The sequence below is a fragment of the Bos javanicus genome, unplaced genomic scaffold (assembly GCF_032452875.1).
Source record: "Bos javanicus breed banteng unplaced genomic scaffold, ARS-OSU_banteng_1.0 tig00004394_1, whole genome shotgun sequence".
NCBI lineage: Eukaryota > Metazoa > Chordata > Mammalia > Artiodactyla > Bovidae > Bos > Bos javanicus.
In genome coordinates, this window is record NW_026894244.1 from 136,640 (window position 1) to 155,666 (window position 19,027).

Sequence of the window (19,027 nt, forward strand, 5' to 3'; positions counted from 1 at the left end):
CAGAACTTGCTGCTGGTACAACTCCTGTGCGCCAGTTCAAAATCCATTTCAGGTCCCTCCCTAGTCATTAAGTAACCAATGTGGGCAAAGTCCTAACATTAAAAGTGAAAGGTCTTAAAAACGCTTTTTCCAGAATTCTGTATGTATTAAACTCTGCCACCTAATCTCCTGTTGCCAAAGAGTAGTGTGAATAGCTTATACAAACCTGTGCAAATATTTCTGTTTTGAGTTCTCACACAGAATTACTCACACCAAGCTACTAAAAAAAGGACACTTGCTGTACCACATGTTGGAGGGGTTCTCTCTGAGACGATCTCACGGGGGAGGGGTGGGCAGGGTGGGCACTGTCCTTCTGTGCACAGAGGAGAAGTGAGGCTCACAGGAGGAGGCCTGAACCCCCAGCACTCTTCTGTTTTCACAGTGACCGTTAGGTAGTTTCTCATAAATCATGACACCCGCAGACACGACCGCCAGAAACATCATGATTCCACATGGTTACACAACTCGGGCCTGAGGATCTGAGGGTGAGCAAATGCCACTTGACTTGTCTGACCGCCGGTATCACTGTCACACATCCCTTCAAGGAGTGGAACCTCAGAAAACTAGAGAAGATGGCCAGGCAAGCTGCCTCAGCAGAGTCCACACAGCATGCTCCCATCTCTCCGAGAGAACGGGCTCCACAGACGTCACCAGACTCGCCTGAGTGAATCAGAAGGAAATTTCAGCATCATCAGGAACACATTTGACAGGGAGTTGTGGGGGGGGGCGGGGGGGGGAGGATGAACCGGGATACTCGGATTGACATATATACAGCACTGATACTACACATAAAGTCAACGAGTAAGGACCTAGTGCACAGCACAGGGAAGTCTACTCAGTGCTCTGTGGTGAAGTAAATGGGCAGGAAATCTAAAAGAGAGGGAGATACATAGATAGATAGATAGATTCACTTTGCTGTACAGCAGAAATTGACACAGCAGTGTAAAGCAACTATACGCCAATAAATGAATGAATGAATTTTTAAAAAAGGAACACACTGGGCACCCTAGAACTTGTGGAAATGAGGAGTCCACACCCAGGGTGCAGCACAGCACTAGGGCTGCCCTAATGTTGGTTTACTGCCAACGGACTGCCTGGACCAGGCCTCTTCTACCCCAGAAATCTCAACGCAGAGGCGGGGAGGCAGCCAGTTGTGGTCTCGCCAGAGCTCTGCTCTTGCTCACGCAGCCATGCCAAAGCTGAGATCACCAGGAGAACAAGGGACCCACAGTCCACCTCAGGACAACAGACACAGCTGCCGTCACTCACTTCGTGGACATCCTGCTGCAGTTTTCTGTTCATGTCCTCAGACTTGAGGAGGTCCATCCTGGCCGTGTCCAGGTCCTCCTTCAGCTCTGTCACATGGGCAAAGAGGGCTGCCAGGCGCTCCTCCATCTGGCTCTGCTCCTGCTTGTCTATGACTTCCTGGAGGTCGATCACCTTAGCCAGGTCTTCCTCGTGGCTTAGAGGGTCTCTAAGGGGGAAAGGAAGCCTTAGACAGCCTTGTTTTGAGAGGGAGGGACCACAGCACTTCCGGGCAATCGGTGACGTCAAAATTGCCTTCTGCTCTCTGGGAGCTCACAAGACCCTCACAGCCACTCAGACCTACATGGTATGTTGGTGAGAGGTCCCAACAACCCCACACAGACTGGATGGTAAGACAAGAACCAGACAGAGAGTGAGACCAAGGACTTGCCTTTCCATTGGCGCTTGGCATGTTTTCTTGCTCATGATTTACATCAAGCACCCTGTGCGTTAGTATCTTTTCCTGGTTATTCTCCTCTTTAAGAATCATCTGCTAAAACCAAAAAGTTGAATTAGAGTAAAGAAGTAAAGACAGCAAAACACTGGAAAAATTCAAGTCTAAACTGAAAACGCAACATAAAAAGAAAATACATGGTGATGCTATCCGTCCCGAATATCACCAGGTGATTAGAGTCAGAATTTGTCTTCTGCTGGAAAAAGGGGTACTTAAGAGATCCTGCAGCTCTGAGCCACAAGTCTAGTTTAATAGTCATTAAAATAACCCAGGTGGGCAGGTCCTCAATCAGAACGATAAATAACATCTGATGCCCACCACTACAGCTTTCATTCTTTTTTAAAATGAAAGGATTCAAATGACAAACCCTTCACGGAAATTACACAATGACTGATCAAACTTACCTCTTTATGTGTGGCACCTAATTCTTCTTCTAACAAACTACACCTTTCGAGTGCTACTCGTAATCATGCTCTCAACTCAAATAAAAGGGGCCAAGTCACTGTGTGTTGATGTGTGTATATACGTTAGTACACTTTTTAGTGTGTACTCACCCTAATACATGGATACTGTCACAGAACACCTTGAATGTCTCTCATTGATCTTAACGTCAAGAGAATCTGCTTGTTAACAGCTTTAAATTCTAAATTTGAGAGAACAAAATGTTATCCTAAATTAATTCTATTACCCAGTTTTTAACTGCAAGTTGATATACAGAATATAATAAATCTGGAGACATTTATGCCAACTAATACTTTTTAACTGGGGGTTTCCCAGGTGGCTCAGTGGTAAAGAATCCGCTTGCCAATAAAAGAGGGCAGGTTCGATCCCTGGGTTGGGAAGATTGCCTGGAGTGGAAGATGGACACCCACTCCAGTATTCACGCCTGGGAAGCCCCATGAAGCGAGGAGCATGGTGGGCTACAGTCCACAGCATCACAAAGATTTGGACATGACTGAGCATGTACACAGGCAACGCTTTTTAACTATATAAAACTCTGACTTCTTACAGAAAAAATATATATACAAGAATTCAAGAAGCTCAAAAGTCAAGTAGTTACATAAATAAATGCATCATCCACCTAACAAGACAGCAAGTGTACAAATCCAGGACGGCTGGGTGGCTGGTACCTTCTCGTCCAGGGCCTTGTGGTGCTCAAACAGTAATTTCAGTGCCCTGAGCACCTCCACGTCGCTGGTCATGCCGGCTGGGGACTGCGCCTGCTGCTTGCCCACCGTCATCTGGAGGGACGGCACATACCAGGAAACCAGGCACTCCAGATGCTCCAGCAGCAGCTGCAGGGCAGGGCCAAAGGAGCACCTTCAACCTCATATTTGATTCAGGGCCAATAACTCCTCTCAGACTCACCCTATAGTGGAAAACATGCTAAGGCACATCGGAATCCCGCCAGTTCAGGCTAAAGTTAGAGTGGACTTTCCCAGGAGCCCAGTAGTTAAGACTCCACACTTCTGCAGGGGTCATTGGTTTTAATCCCTGATCGGGGAACTAAGATCCCACACAAAGTGTAGCATGGACAAAAATGTAAGTTAAGAGAACTCCACCCTCAAATGTTCTAAAATTACATTAGCTCTCATTATAAATTTGAAGCAAGGTATGAGAACCCCGAACTGATCCACCCTGGTCAGCTCAGTGGGAAGGTGTGAAAAATGACTTGAAAATCAGACAGAGTTTAAAGACACCAAAACGGAGGCCAGTGGTGACCCCCGCAGGGCAAACGTCAACACTTGAGAATCCCCCTACTGACCCTGGTATTGCTTCTTTCCACTCTAAGCTCAGCGATTTCTTCTTATTCTTTCAAGAAGCTGCTCCATGCATATTTTTAGTTCTTCAGTAGGAGTTGGAAACTCCTAGAAAACAGTTAAATGAGAAACTAAATGCAAACATAAATTAAAAAGAGAGCGAGACTATGAAGACTGACCCTGTCAAGTCTCTCCAGGCTCCACACAAAGATTTCCTTGCCCCTCCAGAGAAGAGGGGGTCCACTGACCCCACGACCACACAGAGCACCACAACTCAGACCAGCCTTCGGCCTCCACCTCGACCTGGCAGGCACGCGGCAGGGGAGAACCTGGAATCCAAGCCTGCCTTCTCAAGACCCAGGGACGTCTGAGAAGCTTTCCAAAACATAAACTTAACAACAAAGTGGATAAAGAGATTCTTAAACGACACACAGACCAATGACCTAGAGCCACTGGGGAGAGTGAAGAATAAAGGGAAGGTCTACAAGGCCACAAGCTTTGGAGTGTTCCTCTGGGATAAAGGCGGATGGCACCTCAGGGCCATCTGTTAACCTGACTCCACTGAAGCCACCCAGTCATTCAATCAAGTGGTTAAAATGTTAAATTTATGTTAAATGTATTTTACCACAATTTGCGTGCACATGGGGCCCTCCACATGGTGAACTTTCTCAAACTGAACCACATGGAATCTTTCGTTCTTCTATTTTTCTTTGCAGAAATAAAAAAATCCTGGGCTACGTATCCCCTACTACATACTGAGTGTCCAGCACCCAGAACAGTGCCCAGCACTTGTAAGAGGCATGTAGTAGACATGTGTAGCTATGAGGGTGTATGTCATACATGTAAGCAGTAGGTACCTGACATTAAAATACTGGACACACTGGTCTGTGCTTTGTAGGATGGGAGACATTAACGGGCTTAGCCTTTCTGCTTCAAGGACTGACTCTCTAGCTCGATCCTCATGCCCCAGAGACTCCTCCAGCCAGTGTATCCTTTCTTTGGAAGAAGGGAGACGTTAAGGGGCTTAGCCTTTCTGCTTCAAGGACTGACTTTATAGCTTAGTCCTCGTGCCCCAGTGACTCCTCCATGCAGTGTTTCCCTTCTTGTGGGGCCCCCGACCATCCTTCACGTGGCACCTGCACAACCTCTTACAAGGTAATCCTGCTGGGGTCGATCCTGCCCACTAAGGCCAAAGTGCCCTGGCCGGCAGGGCCCACAACTATGCTAACAAAATGAAACACAACCCCAACACTTCGCTGGGTGAGGCCTAGTCTGACGGGCCCAGCCCCCGGCTGCTCTCACCTCAGGCCACTCTGCTTCCAGGACTTGGGCCGAGGCCAAGTTCTTCCTGGTCTTGGTCTTTGCCTTGGGGTTGCAACACTGAAAAAGTGCCCACAGGCGGGCCCTTCGGTTACACACCCTCGCAGATGGGGGCAGGCCCCCACTTCAGGACCTGCCAAGAAGGGGGGGGGGGCTATGGGGCAGCCCAGGCTTCCAGAACGAGATGCTGGAAAGCTCCTCCCTGGGCTTGTGGTGGAAGGTGGGTGAAGGCTGCTGAGACTGAGCTTACAAGGACACCGCCCCCTCCCCAGCCTCAAGTCCCTCAGGCCCTAAGTGAACAGACAGCTCTGTCCCCACTGGATGTGTGTGTCAGAGGAAACTCTGGAGAAGGCAGCATCACTCAGAACCTCTAGGGTTTTCCAAACATAATGTCCAACATGCAACCAAAGAAGCAAAAAAGGGTGTAACAACAAACAGGACCAAGAGAAAAAGAGCTGAACCAGATCCAGACGTATCAGATGTATATCAGCATATCAGAAGTGTGCTAGAGGTATCAGATGCAAATGTCACCTGTTCAAAAATATACTTGAGTGAAAATGAGTATACTACCCAAAGCAATTTATAGATTCAATGCAATCCCTATCAAGCTACCAACAGTATTCTTCACAGAGCTAGAACAAATAATTTCACAATTTGTATGGAAATACAAAAAGCCTCAAATAGCCAAAGCGATCTTGAGAAAGAAAAATGGAACTGGAGGAATCAACCTACCTGACTTCAGGCTCTACTACAAAGCCACAGTTATCAAGACAGTATGGTACTGGCACAAAGACAGAAATAGAGATCAATGGAACAAAATAGAAAGCCCAGAGATAAATCCACGCACATATGGACACCTTATCTTTGACAAAGGAGGCAAGAATATACAATGGATTAAAGACAATCTCTTTAACAAGTGGTGCTGGGAAATCTGGTCAACCACTTGTAAAAGAATGAAACTAGAACACTTTCTAACACCATATACAAAAATAAACTCAAAATGGATTAAAGATCTAAACGTAAGACCAGAAACTATAAAACTCCTAGAGGAGAACATAGGCAAAACACTCTCTGACATACATCACAGCAGGATCCTCTATGACCCACCTCCCAGAATATTGGAAATAAAAGCAAAAATAAACAAATGGGACCTAATTAAACTTAAAAGCTTCTGCACATCAAAGGAAACTATTAGCAAGGTGAAAAGACAGCCTTCAGAATGGGAGAAAATAATAGCAAATGAAGCAACCGACAAACAACTAATCTCAAAAATATACAAGCAACTCCTACAGCTCAACTCCAGAAAAATAAATGACCCAATCAAAAAATGGGCCAAAGATCTAAATAGACATTTCTCCAAAGAAGACATACAGACGGCTAACAAACACATGAAAAGATGCTCAACATCACTCCTTATCAGAGAAATGCAAATCAAAACCACTATGAGATACCATTTCACACCAGTCAGAATGACTGCGATCCAAAAGTCTACAAATAATAAATGCTGGAGAGGGTGTGGAGAAAAGGGAACCCTCTTACACTGTTGGTGGGAATGCAAACTAGTACAGCCACTATGGAGAACAGTGTGGAGATTCCTTAAAAAACTGGAAATAGAACTGCCTTATGATCCAGCAATCCCACTGCTGGGCATACACACTGAGGAAACCAGAAGGGAAAGAGACACGTGTACCTCAATGTTCATCGCAGCACTGTTTATAATAGCCAGGACATGGAAGCAACCTAGATGTCCATCAGCAGATGAATGGATAAGAAAGCTGTGGTACATATACACAATGGAGTATTACTCAGGCATTAAAAAGAATACATTTGAATCAGTTCTAATGAGGTGGATGAAACTGGAGCCTATTATACAGAGTGAAGTAAGCCAGAAGGAAAAACACCAATACAGTACACTAACGCATATATATGGAATTTAGAAAGATGGTAATGATAACCCTGTATACGAGACAGCAAAAGAGACACTGATGTATAGAACAGGCTTATGGACTCTGTGGGAGAGGGAGAGGGTGGGAAGATTTGGGAGAATGGCATTGAAACATGTGAAATGTCATGTATGAAACGAGATGCCAGTCCAGGTTCAATGCACAATGCTGGATGCTTGGGGCTGGTGCACTGGGACGACCCAGAGGGATGGTATGGGGAGGGAGGAGGGAGGGGGGTTCAGGATGGGGAACACATGAGAAATAAAGGAATAAAAAAAAAAAAGAAAATACAGATTTTAAAAGCTGTGGTAATATATACCTATTAAAATAAATATAAGTAACACATCCCAATATTTTCACAATTCTGTGGGAAAATACAACTATTACTGTAGATATTATAAGTTGTTTCAGTCTGGAAAGAAATCTGGCAATATGAGAAAAAGAACCAGAAGATATTTATATTTGATACTTTATAATTTCACTTTGAAGGGTACATCCTAAGGAATTAGGCTAAAAGATGACCAAAGGTAAGCTGTGTAAAGAACTTCATAGCAGAACTATTCAGAGATAATGAAAACTAGAAACAGTCCAAGTGCCAGTTGATAAAGTATGTAAGTGTAATGGGCATCTATCAATGTAGCAAAAAAAAAAAAAACAACTGATGACTGGCTGGATTTTCTATGTCAAGATATACTTTTTTATTATGTTGTCACAAAAAAATACAGTATTGTTCATTTTACTTAACAAACTTGTATGTGTATAGTCAACTAATAAACCATCTACAACAATAAAAAAATATATACTTGACAAAAGGAAAAATTTCTGAGAATCAAAACCAACTCTAGAACTTTACAATAACAGTGACTGAATTTAAGAACTCAGTCTCGGGGCTTAACATCAAATTGGACGTAGCTGAAGAGAGGATCAGTGAACTGAAGGATTGGTCAGGTAAAAAATATATATAAGAGAGGAAAAAAAAGGATAGAATATATTGAAGGAGCCCCTTGTTAAACTACATTGTTAAAAAGTATAAATGGGGACCCTCATGGTGGAGAAAAGACAGAAAGGGGAATAAGAAATGCCTCCAGGGGTTGAAACCAAAGAGCCTCTTAATGAAAGTGAAAGAGGAGAGTGAAAAAGCTGGCATAAAACTCAACATTCAAAAAATGAAGATCATGGCATCCGGCCCCATCACTTCATGGCAAATAAATGGAGAAACAATGGAACCAGTGACAGACTTTATTTTCTTGGGCTCCAAAATTACTGCAGATGGTGAAATTAAAAGATGCTTGCTTCTTGGAAGGAAACCTATGACAAATCTAGACAGCATATTAAAAAGCAGACACATACAAATAATAAATGCTGGAGAGGGTGTGGATAAAAGGGAACCTCTTACACTGTTGGTGGGAATGCAAACTAGTACAGCCACTATGGAGAACAGTGTGGAGAGTCCTTAAAAAACTGGAAATAGAACTGCCTTATGATCCAGCAATCCCACTGCTGGGCATACACACTGAGGAAACCAGAAGGGAAAGAGACACATGTACCCCAATGTTCATCACAGCACTGTTTATAATAGCCAGGACATGGAAACAACCTAGATGTCCATCAGCAGATGAATGGATAAGAAAGCTATGGTACATATAAACAATGGAGTATTACTCAGCCATTAAAAAGAATACGTTTGAATCAGTTCTAATGAGGTGGATGAAACTGGAGCCTATTATACAGAGTGAAGTAAGCCAGAAGGAAAAACACCAATACAGTATACTAATGCATATATATGGAATTTAGAAAGATGGTAACAATAACCCTGTGTACGAGACAGCAAAAGAGACACTGATGTATAGAACAGTCTTATGGACTCTGTGGGAGAGGGAGAGGGTGGGAAGATTTGGGAGAATGGCATTGAAACATGTAAAATATCATGTATGAAACGAGTTGCCAGTCCAGGTTTGATGCACGATACTGGATGCTTGGGGCTAGTGCACTGGGACGACCCAGAGGGATGGTATGGGGAGGGAGGAGGGAGGAGGGTTCAGGATGGGGAACACATATATACCTGTGGCAGATTCATTATGATATTTGGCAAAACTAATACAATTATGTGAAGTTTAAAAATAAAATTAAATTTAAAAAAAAAAAGAGAAATCCAGTGAAAGGCAATGAGGAAAAAACAAAACAAACAAACAAACAAACAAAAAAAACAGAGACATTACTTTGCCAACAAAGGTTCACTGAGTCAAAGCTATGGTTTTTCCAGTAGTCATGTATGGATGTAAGACTTGCCCCATGAAGAAGGCTGAATGCCGAAGAATCGATGCTTCTGAACTGGGGAGTTGGAGAAGACTCTTGAGAGCCCCTTGGACTGCCAGGAGATCCAACAAGTCAATCCTAAAGCAAATCAGACCTGAATATTCACTGCAAAGACTGATGCCGAAGCTCCAATACTTTGGCCACCTGATGCGAAGGACTGACTCGTTGGAAAAGAACCTGATGCTGGGGAAGACCGAGGGCAGGAGGAGAAGGGGACAACAGAGGATGAGATGGTTGGATGGCATCACCGACGTGATGGTCATGAGCCTGAGCAAGCTCTGGAGTTGGTGATGGACAGGGAAGCCTCGTGTGCTGCAGTCCATGGGGTCGCAACGGGGCAGATACTGAGCGACTGAACTGGCTGACAGGGACAGTGGCAAGATTTGGTTCAAGAATCAGACCACTGACTCAAAAATGAAAACCACCCATTGGTTTCAGCAGCTCTGTGGGTGCCTAAGGCTAGAAGAACATGTTCAAGTGTTCAGAGGAAAAATGGTGTGGCTTTTAATGGCACAGCATCACTGAGAGCTGACTTTTCAAGAACAAGGAAGTCAGAAGATAATGGACTGGCATCTGTAAAATGCTGAAAAACAAATAACTACCAACCTGGAATTCTATACTCAACACAAATACTCTTCGAAAATGAAAGCAAAATAAAGACTTTTAGGGTAAATGGAAATGAGACAACTCATCACCCACACACATGCACTAAAAAAATAAACAGGCAGTGCTTTGGGAAAAAGAAAAGTAGCCTCTGATGGAAATATAAAAAACAAGTAGAGACCAACAATGAGGTAACTGTGAGGGTAAATACTAACTTTACAAAACAATGATGTTAACGCCAAATATACATCTAACAGTTCAAAGTGTAACAGTGACAAGGAGGAAACAGTCGTGTCAGGGAGGCAGTAAAAGTACTAAGTTAGACTTGAATGTAAAACACACGCTGTGTCTCTGAATGTGCACCCAACAACCTGACAGAGGAGCACAGAACTAGAGAAACACTTCAAACTTCTAAAAGAAGGCAAGAGCAAAGAACACAGACTAGGTGGGACAAACAGAAAACACATAGCAACATGGTGTCTACACACTGAATATCAACATGATAAACAGAGCAAACACTCTCATTAAAAGATAAAGTGTAAAATGGATTCCAATGAAAACTATACAGTATTCACAGAGCTACATGTTAAGATGGAATATCTTTTAGACAGGTGAACCTAAAAGATACCCAGGCCAACAAGGACAGAAAACTGATGTGGCGATATCACTATCAAATAGTCTCTAAAAAAGAAATATTTCTAGCGATAAAAAGGAGCATCTCATACTGATACAAGTTCAGTCTAGCAAGAAGATGAGGATTCTAAATTTGAATGTACCTAATAACATAACTTCAAAATATCAATACATAAAAACCGACAGAAATAGAAAAGGAGTAACAGCCAAGTTCATAATCCCAGTGGGAGACGTTAAAGACACATCTCTCGTGGAACTGGGCCCCCTGGTATGTAGTCACCTGCAGCCATGAAGTACCTGAAATGTGGCTGGCTCTACAATCAGATGCGCTGCAAGCATGAAACACACACTGGATTTTAAAGACTTAGCATGAAAAAAAGAACGTGAACTATTGCATTAGGTTTTATCATGTTGATTACACACTGAAATGATAATATTTGGGGTGTGTTAAAATAAAATATATTACAGGTAATTTCACCTATTTCTGCTTTTATTCAACGTGGCTACCGGAATCTGAATTACATGAGTGACAAGCCTGATCTGACTGATACACATGGAACATTGCATTCCCACTGATACATATTCAAGAGCCCAAGGAACATATAACAGAAAGAATATGTATTGAGCCATCAGGAAAGCTTGAATTATTTCAAAGGACTGAAATAATGCAGAATATACTTAGGGATTGCAATGGGCTGATGGTTTATGGGCCCTCAAACTTCACCCAGCACGTGGTGATGATCCGAGGAGGCAGGCACTCTGGGAAGGGTCAGGCCAGGAGGGAATGGGCTCCTGTGCTGCAAGGACAGGGAGAAGCAGGAGGCAGTCTAGGAACCAGGAAACAGGCCTCACCAGATGTGGCACCTGCTGGTGATCTTGGGACTCCCCGGCCTCCAGGACTACAAGAAACAACTTTCTGTTGTTTATCAGCTAGTCTACGGTATTTATAACAGTAACCCCAAAAGCCTACGATGGGGCTCTTCATGGAATTAAGCTAGAAATCAAAAAAGGGTCACTGGAAAAAGCTTCCCAAACATTGCGAAGTTAAATGACATACTGCTTGAAGAATTTCATGAATAATAATTTTAAAAAAACACAATGAAAATTAGAAAATACTTTTCCATAAAAGATATTGAAAATCTGGCTTATTCAAACCTGTGGGACACAGCGACTGTGTTTAGAGGGTAACTTAAAGCCTTAAACACATACACTGGAAAAGAAGGAAGGCTAAAAATCAATTAAGCCTCTCTCCCAAGAAACCAGGAAAAAAACATAGCAAACGAAACACAAGGTAGATGGGGGAAAAAAGGAGCAGAAAACAAGGAAACAGAAAGCAAATATGAAGTTTTTTAAAAACAAAGCCAAAAGTTTGCTCTTTGAAAGAACTGATAAACCCCTAGAGAGACTTATTAAGACAAAGAGACAAAGCTCAAATCACCAGCATCAGGGGTTTTTAAAAGGGGAGACAACACATCTTGCAGATAAGAAAAATATTATGAACCACAGTTCACTTACTAACTGGAGAGTCTGCTCGCCTCAATAACTTCCTAGCAGGAGGGAAATGCTTTACTGAAATAGACCCAAGAAGACATACAAAATCAGAAAATTTTATTTGCATGAAAAAAATTACATCTGAAATTAAAAGCCTCCCCACAATAAAACCAACTGGCTTTGCCAATCAATTCTTCCAAAATTCTAGGGAAGAAAACAGTAATCTCACAGGAATTCTTGCAGTAAACAAGGAACACTCTCCAACCTTGTTTTATAAGACTAGCATAACCTTGATACTAAATCCAACCAGGAAGAAGTACAAGAAAGTAAAATTACAGACTCTGAGTATAGATGAAATAATCCTAAATAAAACACTAAGAAATAAAGTCCAACTGAAGGAGAATACATTGAGATCAGGTTGGGGTTGTTTTAGAATCACAAATTTTTTTAAAAGTTAAATCACATAAAAGAAAAATTACCTGTTTCAAAATCTGCAGAAAATAAACTTAAGAAAATTTAATGTAATAATTTTAGTTCACGACTAAGAAAAAACTCTTAGTAAACTAACAGAGAAGAATTTACATATTTTGATTAAACTATCTACAAAAAAGCTAATATCATGTGTGATGGTGAAATACTGAAAGCTTTTCCTCTGATAATGTGAAAGAGACAAGGATACTTATTCTTACTACTTCTGTTCACCAATGTACTCAGGACTGGAGATCCTAGTCCATACAATAAGGCAAGAAAAAGTAAAGGGTTATCACAGTTGCAAAGGGGAAAAAAGAACTTATTTGCAGACATAATTGTGTATACATAAATAAATACAATTAGAATGATTTGAAATATATGGATTTACCAAGTGAATATAGAAAAGTAAATTCTGTATCTATTAGGAATTTATAATGGCACTGAAAATATCAAGATATCTAATTAAACATGTGCAAGACATACAGCAAACTATAAACTTCTAAGATAAATTAAAGAAGATCTTAAAAAATGGAGAGCTATCTATATTGTGTTCATGGATTATAAGAACAACATAAAAGACACACACACACACACACATACACAGAGTTAACCGTGTGAGGTGATGCGTATGTAAGGCAATCATTCCATGACATCTATGGGCATCAAGTCATCACAATGTAGACTTTAAATACACACAAACTGTATCTGTCAATGACTCCTTAGTGAAGCTGGGGGTCTAAAATCAGGGCCTGGCACCTGGTAGTTGGCAGGTGTGGGAACCCAGGTTCACGTGCAGGCTGTACACACTCTTAATCACAGGTGAGACCTGAAGCAACCCAGCAACTCTCTATTTTTCTTTTTCTGTTTTGCTCTGTTCCCCTTGCCATTTGTGTTTAACAGATTCCCAGTATCGAGTGAACAGTGTCAATGCAGCAATAACGTTTCCCCATCTAAGGCAGGAGCATGTAACACCAACAGACTTCCCATCACCCCGAGATAACTGGGGTGCCCCATCACAACAGAAAGCAAAGAAACACGACAGTCCCCGAGAGAGAGCTGCCCGACGGCAGGGGGAACTCGGTCCACCAGATGTCCCAAGGGGACCCCCAGGGGTTTGGAGCCCAGGCTGGGCCCCTCAGCTTGAGGCCACACTTGCCTTTCCACCATTCTGGGGGTCCTGGCAGGAGAAAGCCAGGCCAAGGAAGGGGGATGGTGTGGCCGGCCCGTGGGACTCAGGGCAGGACTGCTGGGCTCCACGTCCAGTCACCACCCTTGGAGTGTACAAAGCTCTTGGGATCATTGTAGGTTTTTGGCAAAAAGCAATAGAGCTGAAGTCACTTATGATGGTTTTGTTTTTTTTTTTTTAAATCCTCACTGAGGATTCCCTCAGTCCCAGCCTCGGCCCTTAGTGAGATGCAGACTCCTGGTCATCCATGGCTCTGCCCGCAGCCTGCCATGGCAAGGGGAGGCTACCAGACACTGGGTGCCACATGGGGTTCTTCCCCCACTTTGAGTGAAGGGCTGCACCCCCCTCCCAGGATGAACCCGGCTCAGCCCTCCACCTCTGATGCTGAGGCGCCCATGCCTCCCACGACCGGAGGATCCAGCCTCTCCCGGGGCCTCCGTGTCACTGCACAAGCCTTGTCCATGCGGCCCCAGCAGGCAGGGTGAGTCCTGTGCGGAGCCTCCCAGCTCGCTGGCTTTGCTGCCCGCATCAGGGCCTTGTATGTCCACTGAATGAGTGGATGAGGGCCCCTCACAATGACGGTGATGGTGATGAGGAGGAGGAAGTTAAGCGGGCGGAGATCCAAGTGTCAGTCCCTGATTCAGCCATCTGTGTGTATGAACTCATTTAACCTCATGACAAGATTGTGTGTTGGGGTTGGGGGGTAGGAGGTGGGTCCTGCCACTGTTCTCACCTTGGAGCCAGCAAGTTCACTCTCAGTGTCCAGGGGTGGCTGCAGCCACTGGCCACAGACTGGACAGCTTTAACACAAATTCATTCCCCCCCAGTTCTGGAGTCAGAAACCTGTGATCAAGGTGTGGGCAGAGCTGAGCTCCCTCCAGAGGCTCCAGCGGAGGGTCCCTCTGGCCTGGTCCAGTCCTTGGGGGACACCAGGCCTCCCTGGGCTTCTGGCCACATCACCCCGACCTCTGCGTCCATCTGCACAAACCTTCTCCCCTGGGTGGCTCTGTGCCTCAGATCACCCCCTCTTTTCTTCCAAGGACACCTGTCGTTGGATTTAGGGTCCACATGCATCCCGGGTGATCTGGTGCAGAGGTCAGGAACTTACTTCCATCTGCCGAGACCTTTCATTGGAATAAGGCCACCTCTGGAGGCTGCAGAAGGATGGATGGCTTTTGGAGCCACCACTCAGCCCACCATACTTGTCATGAAGCCACAGGGCAGAGCCTCACTGGGCTTGGTGAAGGGAGCTTCGAAGAAGCAGGGCTCAGTCCTGGGGCTGCCTCAAGAAAACAGTTAGCATCAGGACACTCGGGCACAGAGACCAGATGGGCAGGGCTCAGAGGTGTGCTGGTGGGCGTGGGGCTCAACTGCAGGGAGCCTGGAGCCTGAGATGATGGCCCAGGGCTGGGGGACACAGTGCATGGTTTGGGAATGGACACATCCCAGCGCGGACAAGGGGAGGCAGGCCCGGGGGTTCAGGCCAGGGGAGCCCAGATCTTCCTGCTGCCCTCAAGGGGCAGGTCAGATGGGCACAGGAGGGAGCCGTGGTTTCAGCGACCTGGGTCGGAGTCCTGGTCTGCTGCTGTGTTGTCTCTGGTGAGTGACTCAGCCTCTCTGAGCCCACCGGAGAAGTGCTTGGTGGTGCCTGGGAAACAACGCATGCATTTTGGAACTGGGAGAAGAATCCTCGTCACTTATTGGTACAGCTCAATCTTTTCTGGAGGCCATAACCAATGTCTTTATGTTTGATGTTCATTTCAAAGTCAGAAGTTTTAAAAAAAGATATGTGTGGCAAAGGATTTAATTGGACTTGGAAAGGCTCTTCTTTCTCCTTTATGAGCATGGCCATTTCATTATCATATGAGCAATAATGATATATGACTGAATATTCACATCACCAGTGAGAATTTCCCGAGTGCCAGACTCCAAGTTAAGTACTTTAGGATAACCCAGTGATGTAATGACTTGTCTCCCAGGTGGTTCAGCAGAAAAGAACCCGACAGCCAATGTAGGAGATGCAGGAGACCTGGGTTCAATTCCTGGGTTGGGAAGATCCCCTGGAGGAGGAAATGGCAACCCATTTCAGTATTCTTGCCTGAAAAATTCCACAGAGAGAGGATCTTAGGGGCTACAGGGCTGCAAAGAGTTTGACACGTATGAGCCACTGAACATGCACACAGTCGTGTAAATACTGTTGTTATCTCTGACAAATGGTGAAGCTTCGGTGTTGTTGATTAGTCATCAGATTTTGTCTGATTCTTTGTGACCCCACGGAGTATACGCTGCATGGAATTCTCTAGGCCAGAATACTGGAGTGGGTGGTGTTTCCCTTCTCCAGGGGATTTTTCTGACTCCCCACATATTGTAAGACTAAACTTGAGAATTCTTGTTTTTATTTCATTTCAAATAGCCTTTGGGAATCTGAAAGGACAGTGTAGGTACTTTCAAGATATCTTCTGCAAAACAAAGCCCTTTCGGCAAATGTGGTCATAATATCCAGGTAGGTGTTGCTGTTGTAAGTGTCACATATCAGCCAGAGGCAAATTCTGAGCTCTTCCTCTGGCAGAAACAAATTGACAAAATAAGGCAAGAAAGAGAGCTGGGAAAACAAACCACATCAACAAGTGGAAAAGCATTCCCCATGAGACAAAGCTAGAGAAAAACCCAACATCCTTGTGGCCCAAAAACCCTCTTAGAAATGAATGTTCCATAGGGAAGAGATGAAACATGTCAAGTTCCAAGGAGAGGCAATGCCCATGGCCAGTGTAGCTTAGAGACGGCCTGACCACTCGATGAAGACACACACCAATGTAAACCCTTTGCAGACAGCAGTGACGGTCATCACCATAGTAAGTGTTTAGTCTGGAGACAACCTGCCCTGGGCTCCAATAAGCGAGCAGACCTGGTTCTCTTCCTCTGCCCCCACACCATTCACTCATAATGGCAGCTCAGGTGCTTTCGTGCCCTGCCTGCCTGTCTGGCTCATCCATGAGCTTTGACCACCTCCAGGGAAGGACTCCGCCTTCTCTTCTCTATGCGCCATGAATCTGCACACAGTGGGCCTTCAGAACCTCAGGAGACTCACCCCACCCCCACTATAGCCAGACCCTCCCCAGGCATTAAAATAGCTGTGGAATCACTTTGGCCCAAGTCCTACTTACGGATCCTTGGAGCCCACTACAGCCTCTATGGCATGATTAATCAGGCCCTTTATACACAGATTCCTGCCTGTCAGATCTGAGCTTTGGAATCATGGTCAGCTCTGTCCCTCCCGTGGCAGCCAGGTGGGTCGTAATGCAGACAAAGGAGCTCAGGAGCTGAGTGTCAAGGGAAGCATTGAAAGGACAGTGATGGATGCAATCTGTTGCAAACTGAAGGAGGGTCCCTGCATGTCTCAGAAACGGCCTCTGGTGTGCAGGTGTCGAGAAGGGACCCCACAATGCAAAGGAAAGAGGGGTATTCGGGGGCAAAGGCTCTTGGCCTCTCTGGTAGCAGCTCCAGGTGGTAGCTCGTGAACAGTGGACAGCCAATGTGGTCACATGAGCGTGACGCTTATTCCCTCACAAAGAAAGAGAAAGGGGGCAGGGTGTGGGAGTACCTGGAGGATGTGGTGGGTTGGATGGAGGGACGTATCCTTCCTCTCTCCAGTGAAAATCGCTTTTTTGAGTCTCAGAGCTGTGAGAAGGCAGTTACAAAGTTAGGTCCCCACAGTATCCAGTGTGGGCTGGGTGTCTTAGCCCCCATCACATGGACAAGCCACACCATATGGCTTCCCTGAGTTCTAACAGCAGGATCTGGGGGTTTTGTCTAGGTACACACTTCCTTGCTCTAGCTGTGTTACCCCCTTCTTTGAGCCCCAGTTTTGTCCTCTAGAAAAAGGACATCGATTGCTACCTTAGCAGGTTGCTACCTTAATCCCATGAAGACTAATTAGGGTGATACTACAATGAATAGCTGGCCTTAAGAGATACTGGGCTTCCCTGATAGCTCAGCTGGTAAAGGATTCTCCTGCCATGCAGGAGACCCCGGTTTGATTCCTGGGTCGGGAATGCTGATCCGCTACAGAAGGGACAGACTACCCACTGCAGTATTCTTGGGCTTTTCTTGTGGCTCAGCTGGTAAAGAATCTGCCTGCAATGTGGGAAACCTGGGTTCAATCCCTGGACTGGGAAGATCCCCTGGAGAAGGGAAAGGCTACCCACTCCAGTATTCTGGCCTGCAGAATTCCATGGACTGTATAGCCCACAGGGTGGCCAAGAGGTGGACACGACTGAGGGACTTTCACTTCACTTTCAAGAGATATGACCTGAATCCAGATTAAACTGGAGTCTCCCAGTGTCATCTGGCATTTCTTCCCTGAAGCCAGCCAAAACCCACACAGGAGCATTTCCAGGGTCTTCACGTAGCCAGCTGGACAGAAAACCCAGCATAGTCCAAGCAAGCTGACAGTCAAGCAGAAGAGGACTCACGGGCAGACGGCTTCCCTCCGGTCTCAGGTGGAGCTCCAGGACCACAGCAGGAACCGGCGCTCTCAACCCCTGGGCTCAGCAGCGCCCTCCTAATCAGGCCGGCGGCTCTGCCCTAACGGGCGCAAGAAGGTCACAACTGCCCCAGGTGAACTCACGCCCCCTCCCACTGCTGCAGCCTGACCTCACAGGGCCCCACCCCTTCCGGCAGAGCCAGCCCTCCTCTTCCTTTGAATCCAGCTTGAGGCCTGGTCCTGGGTCCCGATTGGTCAGTGCCAATCATGGTGGCCAGGGATGGAACACACTGATTGGCCAGGTCCAGGTCATGTGACCATACTCTCCAAGACACGTGTGAGCTGTTCACGCTCTGTCAGGGATGGAGAGAGTGCAATGCCCCCAGAGCAGGGCTGAGAGTCCGGTCACTCTGTCCGTGTGCTCAGTGTCCTGGGACATGCCTGCACATCATCTCTACACACCACTTTGTCTCCTCTGCAGACCAAATATTCATGACACACCTTTTCCCTTCCCAAGCGCTGTTTCACGCACTGACATTCAAGGGAGCATGACCTCCTTTTGGAAGGTAGGTTTGGAGATCCTCTCTTAAACTCTGGGCTTGTTCCTTGTTAGAATCTATCATGTTAAAATTCTATCATGTTAGAATAGTTTATTCAGTCTAAAAACCCTCACTGAGCACCACCATATGCTGCTTTGCCTATTCAGGATTCTTAGCTGTTCTGAGTAGAGGGCATGGCCTAGGGGCCTCCCAAAGGGAATGAATTTTTTCCAAGGAAGTACCTGAGAGGCTGAATCACTGAATCACTTTGCTGTAAACCCTAAACAAATTATTGTAAATCAACAATACCTCAATTTAAAGAAAAGATATTCCCTCATCAAAAATGGTTCGAAATTTTGTAAAGCTTTTCCTTCAATTGTTGGTTTTTAGTATGTGTCTAATTGATTTGGTGCTGTCTTTTGAGGAAGGGATCCAACTTACTTTCCCACATGGATACCAAATTGTCCCAATGGGATGATTCCTT

General features: G+C 45.2%; 1 protein-coding gene across 7 annotated transcripts; it reads right to left on the reverse strand.

Annotated features, from left to right (window-relative positions):
* Positions 1 to 462: 462 nt before the first annotated feature.
* LOC133244051 (liprin-alpha-1-like) lies at positions 463 to 18,143 on the reverse strand. Of its 7 annotated transcripts, none has more exons than XM_061410730.1 (7): positions 17,994 to 18,143; positions 17,123 to 17,199; positions 3,564 to 3,666; positions 2,880 to 3,039; positions 1,736 to 1,834; positions 1,309 to 1,513; positions 463 to 699 (listed from the first exon to the last, which is right to left on the reverse strand). In XM_061410730.1, the coding sequence occupies exons 5-7, from the start codon at positions 1,768 to 1,770 to the stop codon at positions 595 to 597; spliced, it is 345 nt and encodes a 114-aa protein (XP_061266714.1). In that variant the 5' UTR covers positions 1,771 to 1,834; positions 2,880 to 3,039; positions 3,564 to 3,666; positions 17,123 to 17,199; positions 17,994 to 18,143; the 3' UTR covers positions 463 to 594. The 7 variants fall into 7 exon arrangements, with proteins under 7 accessions (XP_061266714.1, XP_061266718.1, XP_061266713.1 ...); XM_061410734.1 differs by having other exon boundaries at positions 2,880 to 3,093; XM_061410729.1 differs by lacking the exon at positions 2,880 to 3,039 and having other exon boundaries at positions 1,736 to 1,837; positions 17,994 to 18,140.
* Positions 18,144 to 19,027: the final 884 nt, after the last annotated feature.